The 14,073-nt window shown below is 34.6% G+C and overlaps 1 protein-coding gene and 1 long non-coding RNA gene across 7 annotated transcripts in view; one reads left to right on the plus strand and one right to left on the minus strand.

Moving 5' to 3' along the window:
* LOC106876447 (cell adhesion molecule 2) overlaps nucleotides 1-14,073 on the plus strand; it is an 877,233-nt gene that overhangs the window by 835,806 nt on the left and 27,354 nt on the right. For 3 of the 6 annotated variants that reach the window (XM_089360683.1, XM_089360685.1, XM_089360681.1), the window contains one exon: nucleotides 11,651-11,747. The exons of the other annotated variants lie outside the window; for them this stretch is intronic. In XM_089360683.1, the coding sequence (XP_089216809.1) occupies nucleotides 11,651-11,747 (97 nt within the window). The remainder of the gene's footprint in view (nucleotides 1-11,650; nucleotides 11,748-14,073) is intronic. 6 annotated transcript variants of the gene reach the window in all.
* LOC149132942 (uncharacterized) overlaps nucleotides 1-14,073 on the minus strand; it is a 57,425-nt gene that overhangs the window by 2,022 nt on the left and 41,330 nt on the right. The gene's annotated exons all lie outside the window — the stretch shown is intronic.

Genomic DNA, 14,073 nt, shown 5'->3' on the forward strand with positions numbered 1-14,073 from the left:
TGTCGTTAACATTTCTCACAGTGAGCTGAAAATTAAATATCATTTAATGTTAATTTGGTACGAATTTTAATGAATAATTTTCATATGGTTCTTATTAAGTAGTGATAAATATAATAATTATTTTTCATAAACATAATAATTAATACTTCCAGTAAATTGCAATCATCAATATAAGACCATTTATTCTAAGTTTATAAATGAGGAGCAAAGAATGGTAGTTCTGAGACTGCTTGACTGTATCTTCCTGCATCAGAATGTTTATATATCAATGAAGCCAGATGAAACCTATGTTGTCTTTAATGGTTTTCTTTGTGAAATTTCTTACATCAGTTTGTGTTTGTTTTACTAACCACAGACTATTGCTGTAGTGTCAACACAAGAACCCCTTATATATGACTGGTATGTTTTTTATTGACTAATGCTGCTGTCATTTATCAAAATTCACATGTTCCAATTCTCTGATTAGGTATTTTGTGTAAAATAACAATGAATTTCTATTTCTCGTACTTCTTGTATGATTTTTTGCAAACAACTTCCAGATGTGAGTGCTACCAGCTGAAGGCTCTGGATGCCAACAAGCTTGTGAGGAGATGTGTTCTATTTCAGTGCCTTTCTCTCAATGGCATCATTGTGCACCGGCCCCCTCACTGGAATGAAGCCCCACTTGCAAGATGAACTGGTTACTAAGTCTCACTCTGTATTCTTCTAGCTATTTGTTCATCATCTCTTTTTAATCAAACCCAGTGGCTTGCCTTCTCCACTGTTGTCTGGATATCATTTATGGTGGTATTTGCTTTACAACGAGTTAGGCCAAGCAACAACAGCAATCACCCTACCCCGGGGACCAGTGAATTCTCCACAACCAACTCTCTGATTGGAAAATGCTCTGCTTTCCTCTCTACATCTTCACATTCCTTGAGGAGGTTTTTATAATAGTCAGTCTTTCAAGCCTGAGTGGCATCCATGTCATCTCCATGAGGAGCCATTGACTCAATTCGATTTACTACTGTCTTCCTTTCACACCCTATGATAATATCTGTTTTCTTCATTACTGGAATGGGGGAGAATCCTTGGCACTCTGGTAAATCTGAAGCCACTTCCCAATAGCCATTCCAACAGGAAGTTTCTTCATTTGTGTTTATGTATGAATAAAACGTCTGTACAGCTAAATGCCATTAACCTTCACAGAAGGGAATAGAGTGGCTGATAATAAATAATGAGACTTCATTATTAGAGGTTTTAATGTTTCAAAGTATTATCAAAGATGGAAAGACTTATCAATAGATAGATATGTGTAAACTGAAAGGTAGAAAGGTGGATATATATATATATACTCTGTAGGGCGGTTGGTGTTAGGAAGGGCATCTAGCCATAAAAAAAACTATGCCAAAACAGACAGTGAAGCTTGGTGCAATCTTCTGCCTAGCCAGCTCCTGTCAAACCATTCAACCCATGCCAGCATGAAAAGCAGATGTTAAATGATGATGATGATGATGTTGATTATATACATAGAAACAGACAGAGGTGAATGTATATATTTAGTACAAGCAAAATAGAACTTAATAATGCATGAGTATATATACATTTTTATAATCTTCAATCAATGGAAAGTTACGAAAGTGACTCCAGGGCCAAGAGTTCATGCATGGCACTTATCAAACTGATTGCAAATCTGGGATCTTGTTTCTTATATACAATAAATTATAATTCTTTCTAGAATGGTCAGTTAGAAATCAAAGTTTGAACAGGTCACATGGAGCATGCATCTTTTTCAAATGTTCTACATGCTAAACATAGACTAGTTTTTGAGAAAGTAAACTGCAGTTCATAAAAATGCATGCACATACACACATATTTCTCTCTCACTCTCTCCCCCCTTTCTCTTCCCCCCTCTGTCCATCTCAACACATGCACACACACACAAATATGCATGCCTACACACACACACATATATATGGATATATAGACTATATATAAATTAACTACGGTTATATAAATTAAACTATGGTTTACCTGCTGCCGTATACCTTTTACCAAGGACTATACCTACTGAGGTAATCACCAGAAGTGCCTTTGGATATATCTATCCCTTAGAGGCTTTAAACACCTCTAACTTATACCCGTATATATATATATATATATATATATATATATATATATATATATATATACATATCAATTTTCACATACAAATTTAGGTGCATGCATGGCAGTATAGTTAAGAAATTTGTCTCAGAACCATTTCCACTATGTGACTATTGTTGGCTCCTGTCCAAGCTATAGCCATGGCTATATGATTTGACAGCAGACCATTTAATTTCATAGTTGGGAAAGCCTTTGTTCTTAAACTTCAGACATATTTTGGAAGTTTCATTTCTAAGCATGTGCATAAGCTGAATGTCTCTGGATTTGAATGAGTTTTTAGTAAGGCTTATATAGCATTCTGTGTCATTGTCGTTATTGGTGAAAGCAACACCTTTCCGTTGGCCTTTACTGTATATAAGGCATGTTCTCATGTTAAGACAGTTACACTGAAGTGAGGAATCATTTGTAAGAAGAGGAGTAATTTCTTCTAAAGAAGAAGTGAAAATATTCATGCTGCTGTAACTTACTTTGATGTTATATCTGTTAAAATTTTGTGTTACTTAAGACTACTAGGGAAGTGTTGACTAACTCAGTTTCAAAAGGATCAGGCCAGATTAAATTTGATGTTCAAACTGAAAGTGGGAATATACCATATCATTTTTCCTGGTATTTCTAGTATTAGGAAATCCTTGTGAAGAAATATACTCTATTCTATCATTAAAGCCACTTCTGCTCAGAGCCTCATTGTAAAATATAGCAGCGTGGTTTAAAATCTTTTCATTACATAATATTTTAGAAATCCTTTAATGCTTCTGGGTAAGTTTTTCAGAATATTAGGTGAATGTATCATATATCTCATTGTTTTCTAGGACTGTAAATGTTAAATGCTAGCTTTAGAATAACATCTAAAAAGCTGACAATACTAGTTTTAGTTCTCACAATAATCCTTAGGTCAAGACTTCAAAAAATATTAAATCTTGTCAAATTGATAGCCATTTTGCTTCTCTCTGTAAAAATAATTTTATCATTGATTGTCACAAATGACTCTATTAACTCTTCCTAATCCACTTTTAGACTGGTAAGTCTGCATTTATTTGATTTATGGTCTTTTAAATTAATCTTGGTGGTGATGGCTGCTTGAAACTAAGCTTTCAATTTTGTCATCTAATTTAATAACCAATGCTAATTGCTTTGCTTCCGTATTAATATTGTAGTTTGTGTGAGGGTTAGTTTTCTTTTGGGTTTTTGCAATATCACTAGAAAAGAGTAAATGATGCAATTTTCTTGATCTTAGTCCCAGGACTTCTTTTTGTTCTAATGTCAGCTTTGGCATGGCTTCTACAGCTGGATGCACTTCAGAACAGCAACCACTTTACACTGTTCAGGATGCTTAAGGTTGGGTGTATAACTAACCCTATTCTTAAATTAGCTGCTGGTGATGAGTCTTATTGTAGTGCAGGGCCTCAGCATTGAAAAATATTTTTACTTGAAAATAGAAGAAAGGCAGACATTTATTCATACAGCTTCCTATTATTCAGCCAAAGAAATCAGGAACTTTGTTAAGAGATTCAAACTTTGTGAAGAACAAAATCCTGTCGCCCTTTAGCTTTTACAAGGATCATCATCATCATCATCATCATCGTTTAACGTCCGCTTTCCATGCTAGCATGGGTTGGACGATTTGACTGAGGACTGGTGAAACCGGATGGCAACACCAGGCTCCAGTCTGATTTGGCAGAGTTTCTACAGCTGGATGCCCTTCCTAACGCCAACCACTCAGAGAGTGTAGTGGGTGCTTTTACGTGTCACCCGCACGAAAACGGCCACGCTCGAAATGGTGTCTTTTATGTGCCACCCGCACAAGCCAGTCCAGGGGCACTGGCAACGATCTCGCTCGAAAATCCTACAGGAGCCAGTCAGGCGGTACTGGCAACGGCCATGCTCAAAATGGTGCATCTCATGTGCCACCCGCACAAGAACCAGTCCAGGGGCACTGGCAACGATCTTACTTGGCTTGCCGGGTCTTCTCACGCACAGCCCATTTCCAAAGGTCTCGGTCCGTAGTCATCGCCTCGGTGAGGCCCAATGTACGAAGGTCTTGCCTCACCACCTCAGCCCAGGTCTTCCTGGGCCTACCTCTTCCACGGGTTCCCTCAACTGTTAGGGTGTGGCACTTTTTCACGCAGCTATCCTCCTCCATTCTCACCACATGTCCATACCAGCGCAATCGTCTCTCTTGCACGCCACAACTGATGCTTCTAATGTTCAGCTTTTCTCTCAAGATACTTACACTCTGACGGGTATTCACATTGACATTACACATCCAACGGAGCATACTGGCTTCATTCCTTGCGAGCTTACGTATGTCCTCAGCAGTTACAGCCCATGTTTCACTGCCATGTAGCATGGTTGTTCGTATAGTGCTCTCGAATAGTGCTCTCAAAAACTAGGCACAGCTTCCAGTTTCTGGTTCAATGTAGGACACTATTAAGAATATCCAACTAAAAACAACCAATGGTTCCAACAAATTTTGTTTGGAAAATATTTACAAAAATAAATATTGTTGAATTAAGTAATATTTTCCCCTTCATAAAAACTAATGAGGTTGAAAATGTATGTATGGTCTCCATTTCTTACTCTGGTTCAAAATGTAATCTTCCTGCTGCTAAGAATTGACATTGTGCTAGTATGATTTAAAATTAACTTAACTATATTTCACCAAATTATATACCTCTATATCATGAAGTTGTAAATATTCTTAATGATTTCTCAATTACACATAGAATTACAATGGAAGGAAGTTGTGACTGACAAGTTATATTTTGTCTAAAGACATTCGTTAAAACATTCCAACTTTGAAATGAAATTTGGTTAAGAGATTTGCATTAACCTGCCACAATAACAATGAAAAATGTTTTGTAAACTAAAACAATTCTATAAGTAGAGCACAAATCATATAAGATTTTTATTGTGGATGTAGCCTAACATTTATCAATGAAAATTAATAAAATATTTGACAACGGAATATTCTTTGTATGAATGACACTCAGGAGGCAGTAATTGCCAAAAGCTAGATTAAATTTTAATGAGTTGTTTGTAGTTTTAGAGTTGATTCTTTTTTCCCTCACTTCTGTTTTATAGTTTCCTTATACATACATACATACATACACACATACATGTGTGTATGCATGTATTTATATATATGTGTACATATATATGTATATATATGTATGTATAATATATGTATATATATATGTATGTATGTATAATATATATATGTATATATACATATGTATGATATATGTATATATATATGTATGTATGTATAATATATATATGTATATATACATATGTATGATATATGTATATATATATGTATGTATGTATAATATATATATGTATATATACATATGTATAATATATATATGTATATATATATATATACATATATATATACATATATGCATATGTATATACATGTAGATATATATCCATGTATGCATATATATATGTGTGTTTGTGTGTGCATAATCAAGATAAATGGAGAGATATTGAAATGTTATATAATTACTGAATCGACAATAAGTATTTATAACAGATAGCTTTTGTTAATAATTTTTCATTTAAGTTCGAGACAAAAGAAAGCAAAAACAAAACCAAAAAAATCATATTTGTTTATTCAGCTCCTTTGGAAAGTTTTCCCATTCCAACAAATTAATTTTCCTTGTGTTAATAACAAGGAAAACAATATTTATTGCACAGTTATCAGGGTTTTTTTGTTTTTTTATTTGTGATGCAAACCATTTATGTAGCAAAATTTACTTGACTACTTTGCTTTCAATTTACTAACTTAAAAGTTACACATTTCTAATGTATCATAAATACATGTTCTATTATTCAGTAGAGGATGGTCATATTTGTAAGCCTGACTCACTGGTTGCCTGAAATACATTGTTATTGGACGGTTTCTTTCCTTTCACTGGAACTCAATAAATATCACCCATCATAATATCTCCCACATCCTGCATGTTTACAATTCCTTCTGGTGGGGAGGATCTTTTAGCTTTTTAAAATCTATTAACATTTTCCAATAATTCCTCCAATAAAAACACAGAAGTGATCAAACATTTTTAGACCTGCATAACCAACAAATGAAATAAAACTGTAAAAGCCAACGGATTGTTTGCATGAAAAGATTCAATGCATGAAAGTGAGCCACTTGTAAATGTCTGTCACACTGTTTATTTAATAGCTCAACTTGTTATTTCAAATAAATCAAATTTATGGGGCTGATTTTCCATCCCCAGTGTATTTTGCTAAAATAACTTATTTCTTTTCTTTAATTAAGTGCATATGTATTTCATAAAATGCAAGAAAAATATAATTTATCGACCCCGAAAGGATGAAAGGCAAAGTCAACCTCGACAGAATTTGAACTCAGAATGTAAAGACAGATGAAATACTGCTAAGCATTTTGCCCAGCTTGCCGCCTTAATAATAATAATAATAATAATAATAATAATAATAATAATAATAATAATTCTTTCTACTATAGGCACAAGGCCTGAAATTTGGGGGAAGGGGATAGTCAATTACATAAACCCCAGTACTTAACTGGTACTTATTTTATTGACCCTGCTAAGCATTTCCATCAGCATGCTAACAATTCTGCCAGCTTGCTGCCATAATAATAATAATAATAATAATAATGATGATGATGATGATGATGGTGATGAACTGACCCTAGAGGATTGAAAAGTGAAGTTAACCTTAGTAGAGATTGAACTCAAATATAGAGAGATGAGCCTAAATTACCTTAGGGTTATATACAGGTGTAGTGGTTAAAAAGTTCACTAGAGAATCAAATGGTTCTGGGTTCAGTCTCACTACATGAACATTTTTGGCTAACATTCTATATTAGAACCATGGGTCAGCCGATAGCTTAAGAATGAAATTGGTTGACAGAAACTGAAGACATTTGTCCTCTGTGTGTATGTGTGTGTGTGCACATGCATATTTGTGAGAAGTGAGTTTGTTTTCCCTTCATCTTTACATCTGTTTGCTAACAGTAAACAAACAGCCTCACTTTCAATACAGGCAATATAATTTGCTTGCAGCCAACTGGGAAAGCATATTCAGGCTTCTTAACATGTCATGGTGCCCAGTGTTTGTAAAGACATAAATAAACATTATGCAACATGTCAGGAAATGTAAAGAAACATGTATTATAACAAAAAAAAAAATATCTTTGTTCAAATAATGCTGTTTGTTTCCAGTTTATTTTGTAACTGTGTCTGCATTGTTGATTGTTCGATAGATGTGTGGATTGTTGTTTAACTTGGAAACAGGGGAGGCACAGCAACAGGAAGGGTATCTGGTTGTAGAAAAATAATCTGTCTCAACAGGAGTGGCTGTGTGGTAAGTAGCTTGCTTACCTACCATGGTACCAGTGATGTTGTAGCTCATTTCTATAGCTGAGTGAACTGGAGCAGCATGAAACAAAGTGTCTTGCTCAAGAACACAACTTTCAGCCTGGTCCAGGAATCGAGCTCACTACCTCACAATTGAGAACCCAATGCTCTAACCATTAAGCCATGTGCCTTCACTACTGCATATTACTATATACAGCTTACTATATCCTCATTATATTCATACTAAAAAAACAAACATTCTGATTCCATTTAGTTTGCCCCACCTCCCACCCATTCCCTTTCTTTGCATTATAGAAAAATGTAAAGAAAGACAATCCCCCCCCCCTTATTATATTGAAACCTAATTGATAAAGTAAATAATTGAGGAGTTTTCAGTTATGAGAATGGTGTAGTATTGTGTCTGACTTCTTTTGGGAGAGAAATATTCAATAAGTTTTCAGCTTTTGGAAAAATCATCACTTTTACTCTTGAAGTCTGGCATTGAATCAAACCAACGAAATACCATGCAATTGGCACAGGATGTTAATTTCGGTATGCTGTAGTTATTTAGTTTATTTGTGTGTATGATCAAGTGTTATCACTTTAACCCTTTCATTGCTGTATTTATTTTGAGATACTCTGTGTTTCTTTCAATTACTTTAAATATAACAAAATTTAGGAAAATAACCTGGTTATCGTTAAGCTAGTGTTGGGAACATAAATTGTGATTAAAGTTTGATGGAAGATTTTAATTCAAAACTTTACGTTTTGAGTTCAAATTCTGCTGTGGTCAACTTTGCCTTTCATCCTTTCGAGATTTATAAAATAAGTACCAGCTGGATACTGGGGGTGATGTAATTGACTTCCCCCTTCCCCCAAATTGCTGGCATTGTGCCAAAATTTAAAACAATATAGTAATGATACTCTGGGAGGCAATTTTCAAGGAAAAGTATTTGCTGTTGATTTTATGGAGAACTCCAACAACTGAATCACCAATTCCCAAAAAACACCAAGTTGACCTTGTCTTTCGTAATGCAAATTGATTTAATGAAACTATTTTTAAAAAGAAATAAATTGTATAAATTATTATCCTTAAGAAATATAGTATTTGTCTGTAAGCTCACAAAGAATTTATTTTACACTTGTCTGCATTGGAGCCAGAAAAATCTAGAATTTTAAACTTCAAAATGCCTTTCATATAAAGAATCTCACCAATTTGCACCCAAAAAAAAGTCTATGATCAGTAATCATGAAATAGCTGAAAATCCTAATAAGAGATCAATTGTATTGAACTCATAGTGATTAAATTATTGCAGTTAACACCTTTTCTCGTCTCATTAGCATTTTCCTCATCATCATTTTTCAGCCTGTTTTTCAATACAAGCATGAATTAGATTAAAAATTTATAACTTTATATTTGTGAATGAGAATATTTTTAGCGTTCAGCAGAGATGTATATATTAAAATATAGATATAAAACCAGCATAAATACCTTCAAAACAAGCATTTTAATTTGTTAATTGACTGATAAGAAAACAAAATAACAAGAATTCTCTCTCTCTCTCTCTCTCTCTCTCTCTATCTATCTATCTATCTATCTATCTATGTATCTGCCAGCCCTTCTCTCTCATTAAATATACATAAATATGAAGGCAGAAAGAAAATCTTTTGAGCCTTTTAAAGAGTCGAAATAAAGAACAAATTGTTATTTTTAAGGGATATTTATTGCTTCAGTTTTGTGGGGGTAGAGGATCGTTAAATTTCGTTAGGCTTGAGGGTATTAATTATATGATGAAATAAACATTGAAATCAGAAAATAAACCATGTGATACAATGAAAGTTTGTGAAGACCATATAATTATTTGCAACAAGAGCTCTAATTTACAGAAGCAGTAACTAATGCAACCTAAAATGTAATTGCACAAAAACAAAGCTACATTTGATTTTAGTTATTCAAAAGTTGATCTTTTAATTCAAAGGACTAAGTTTTCCAGTACTTTCTGCAGTTCCCATCTTGTTCTTGATTGATTATGTTCTTTTGATGTGTTTATTGTTATAATTAAATTTGCTTTTAATATCTGCCACATAGTTGCATTAGTTTGAGCTCTTCATTTAATTCCAACAACTGGCCTGTAGATGTCTAATTTTACTTTCCGAATATTGTGCAGTCATTGCTGCTGCTACTGTGGTGTTGCTATTGCTGCTGCTACTGCTACTACTCCATCTTTTCTTCTACACTGGCACTCATACCCCACCCTGTATTAATTAATTATTTTCCCCTCTTTTAAAACACTATTCAACCTCTCTGCCACTAACTTTATCTCATATGTCCCAGCACTTTTATTCACAAAGTGAGTGCCACTGTGTTTGCAGCTGCACAATTGCACACATACAACTGCAGACCCACACCTTCACTGGTTAATGTCATAAACTCTTGTATGTGGTTTCTTTCAGCAAACTAGTCATCACAGTTGTTGTTGCTGTTGTTGTTCCTCTTGTAAAACCAAGTTGATTGAATTACAATTTACACAGCATGAAAGACTTCTTAGTAAAAACACTTTATCCTGTCCCCTGGAGGGAACATGTAGCTGGCATATTGAATGTAAACTTAATAACCTCCATTAATAAGATTAATACTGAAAGGCCTTTGAGCCAGCCCTGGATGGGAAGATCCCCACAAGCAAGTCTTAAATCTGGGCTTCTAAGAAATATTAAGTCCTTTCATAGTCTCACTATCATGACTGTCCACTCTCTAATTATGCTGTCCACTCTCTAATTATGCTTGGAGAGTTTTACTAAATGAAACCAACATACATCATAGTCATTGAGGGTAGTGATGATGATGATGATGATGATGATGATGGAGAGGAGGAGAAGGATGATGTATTGATTTCTCTTATTGACATAACACCATTATTCATTAATATATATATACTTCTAATATAGGATAAAAAAATTTTCCAAAAATTTCATCAAGTGGCCAGCATATTAAAATACCTTTAAAGGTGAAAATTATAAACAATTATAAATAAGGGCAAAAGAAAAATAATTTCTATGCCAACATGCTGAGAAATAGACTTTAAATTGTCAATCACCACATAAGATATACATCACTATAAATACACATCATGTTGAATCGAGGAACGCAAGGTAACAGAGATAATGTATTTTCATAGTGATGTATATTTTAATGTGGTGATTGACGATTTAAAGTCTATTTTCTCAGCATATTGGCATAGAAATCTGTTTTCTTTTGCCCTTATTTATAATTGTCCTATATATATATATATATATGTATATATATATATATATATATATGTAGGTTTAGTAAGATTTCGTCCATTTTTACTTTCTGAGCTCAAATTCCACCAAGGCCAACTTTGCTGCCTTTTATTCTTTCAGGCTCAATAGAACAAGTACGAGCTGTACACTGGGGTTGATGTAATTGATTTACTCTCTCCCTTGAACTGGCTGGCCTTGTGCAAAAATTTGAAACCAAAATACACACACACACATATATATATATATATATATATATATATATATATATAGGTTTGGTGATGCAAACAGGAAAAATAGAAATCAAAACATTAGTATATATATTTTTATTAATATTTAGCAGAAGCTACACATGAAATTCTTGGACCTTGATTCACTTTGTTGCTTCTGCTAAATATTAATAAAAATAACATATATATATATATAAATATAGATGAGTTGATTGAACCAAACCCATTAATTGACTACTTTTATCATTTCTTGTGGGGTGAACGGCCAAATCAATTTGAACTCAGAAGAGCAAGTTTAAATGATGCAAGTCTAGTGATCCACTATTTTCACCAGTCTGCTTTCTCCAGGCGATGTCTTATTAACAACATCCAAATTGCTCTTTAAACAGAAGAGTAATCAACTCCCATAAGAGTATAATAGAGTCTTGTCCACAACCATTAGATACTCCTGTCAGCATCTAAATGCCAAAACTAAAAAGAAATTCATTGAAGACAAGAAAAATCTAGAGAGGAAGAGGCCTATAAGCATCTTTCCTACTGGATCTCCCTATAATCTCAATCATTTGTGAACTGCTCTGTCTGTGTGTCATCAAAATGTTGTATCTATTTTCTACTTGATAAATCTCTCACTTTTTCTTTGCACAGTCTCCAGCTGTCGTTCAACATTTTCGGTCAGTGTACAGGTCTCCTATCCACAACTCGTTGCTGGCATCATGCACTGGTTGATCATCTTTTTATCAAGGTAGTTAGACACTGTTGATCTTCCTACTTTGACTTTTCTATTTCTTTTAAATATGTACTCTTTAGCGTAAAACCAATTCTTCTTCTTCTTGGCTTCTACAGCGGCCAAATATATTTATCTTTCAAGTTCACACAGTAAATACTGACTTTCTATCATGTTTTTATTCCTCTCAGATCAACGACCCTATCATTATAGAGAATAGCTTGAAGTGTTATTTGTTTATTTCTTTTACTTGCCTTCATTTCAAATGTAGCAACAATTTTATTTGTGCAAAGTTGCAACCTTTGAAAGAGACTTCCTAATAATGGCAATACTAGTGATTGCCGCAGATACAAATATTTCATAACGACGGAAACGTTTGTAATTGTAGCAGCCAGAAATATTTCAAAACCACGTCAAGTTTAGTGTCTTTACCCAGAATCGTTATAAATCTGAAGTGTTTATTAAAGAAAAGTTTTGGGGAAAAGATAACAGATTTAAAATAGGTTACTATGGTAATGGATGCAATATATCTTGTTGCCTAGACAGCATTTGTATCATTTGTGAGGACAGGTTTTCAACAATTTGCTCAAACGTTCAGAGAGTAAAATAACATGGCCAGTTCCAGAGATGAACTGTCAACTAAGATTAAATTTTACAATTCTAAAACTCTACATGTTTAACAAATATCATGTATACATATGTAAATTATTTACATTATTTACATTTGACGGATATTTGTCCTCATCTTGTTTGTTGTTAACACGTTTTGGCTGATATACCCTCCAGCCTTCATCAGGTGTCTTGGGGAAATTTCGAACCTGGGTTCTCATTCCTAAGGTATTTTTCGATGATATTATCATTATTATTATTCAGGTCACTGTCTGAAATTGAATACGGAATCTTGGGGTTAGTAGCCCGTGCTCTTAACCATTATGCCATATGCCCGTAGTGATTAAGAGTGCGGGCTACTAACCCCAAGATTCTGAGTTCGATTTCAGGCAGTGACCTGAATAATAATAATAATACTAATAATAATAACAGGGGAAAATACCTTAGGAATGAGAACCCAGGTTTGAAATTTCCCCAAGACACCTGATGAAGGCTGGAGGGTATATCAGCCGAAACGTTGGGTTAACAACAAACAAGATGAGGACAAATATCCATCAAATGTAAATAATGTACATAATTCCTCATCTCTTAAATATAGAAATGTATACATATGCATGTCAGTTTTGTAGATACAAACAATTTTGTATGAAACTGTTCCGTCAACATTTTCCAAAGGCACTCATATTACTGAATACGTAACTGTAAATTCTGACGTGCTGCATGTATTGTTTGTGTATTAGATTGGAAATGTGAGCTATGTGAACACGTGTGTATATGTGTGTGTGTGTGTATTATATTAAATGATGATGATATTTATGTACACACCAACCCAAGCAAGCAGGCAACCAACTCAAACACCACACACATATATTTGTTTGCATGTGTGCACACACACACATGCACACATGTGTGTATGTGTGTGTGTGTGTTCGCGCGCATGTAAATGTATATAAATCCAATCATCATCATTTGACATCGATTTTCCCATACTGGGATGGGTTGAGTGGTTTAACAGGACCCAGTCAACCTGGGGGCTGCATTAGCCTTCAATATCTGCTTTGGCAGCATTTCTATGATTAGATGTCCTCCCTAGTGCCAACCACTTGGAAATTTACTGGGTCCTTTTTTTTCATGACATCAGCCAGTACCAGTGAGGTCACCAAGTAACTCGCAAGACAAGAGCACTTAATAGAGTGAAGATGCAGAATTGAGGGAGGTGGTTTCATGTTAGATGTAGAGAGGCTGAAATATGAAAGAGTGACGGGGACAAGTGTCTTTGTTGTAGGGGAGATACATAGTTACCCCCTGCAGGAAGGAGAAAGGATGGTGGTAATGAGGAATCAGGGCCTACCTGCAAGGTACAAGAAGTTGGACAGAGAAAGAATAGGGACTGAGAATCTTGCATGGCTGAGTGGGTAGGCAGGGGTGACAAGGATGAGGATTGAAGTGAAAGCCATGGATAGTGGATAATGATGGTGGCATGAACAATGGTAAGTCTCAGTTCAGAGAATAGAAGGAAAATAGGATTTGGTCAGGGAGGGAGAGGTGATAGGTGGTAATTTTTAAAAAAAAGGGTTGAGGGTGGAGAACAACTGTGTAATAAAAACCTGTAGATAGATGAGAAATTGGGAGATGAAGTGAGGTGGCTAGGGAGAGAGAGAGAGAGAGACAAAAGATGCACAACGACAGAGACAGGGGTCAGAAGTATATAGGGGTGGATATAGTGAGTTACTAA

The sequence above is a fragment of the Octopus bimaculoides genome, chromosome 12 (genome assembly GCF_046866305.1).
Source record: "Octopus bimaculoides isolate indiv1 chromosome 12, ASM4686630v1, whole genome shotgun sequence".
In the NCBI taxonomy this organism is placed as follows: Eukaryota; Metazoa; Mollusca; class Cephalopoda; order Octopoda; family Octopodidae; genus Octopus; species Octopus bimaculoides.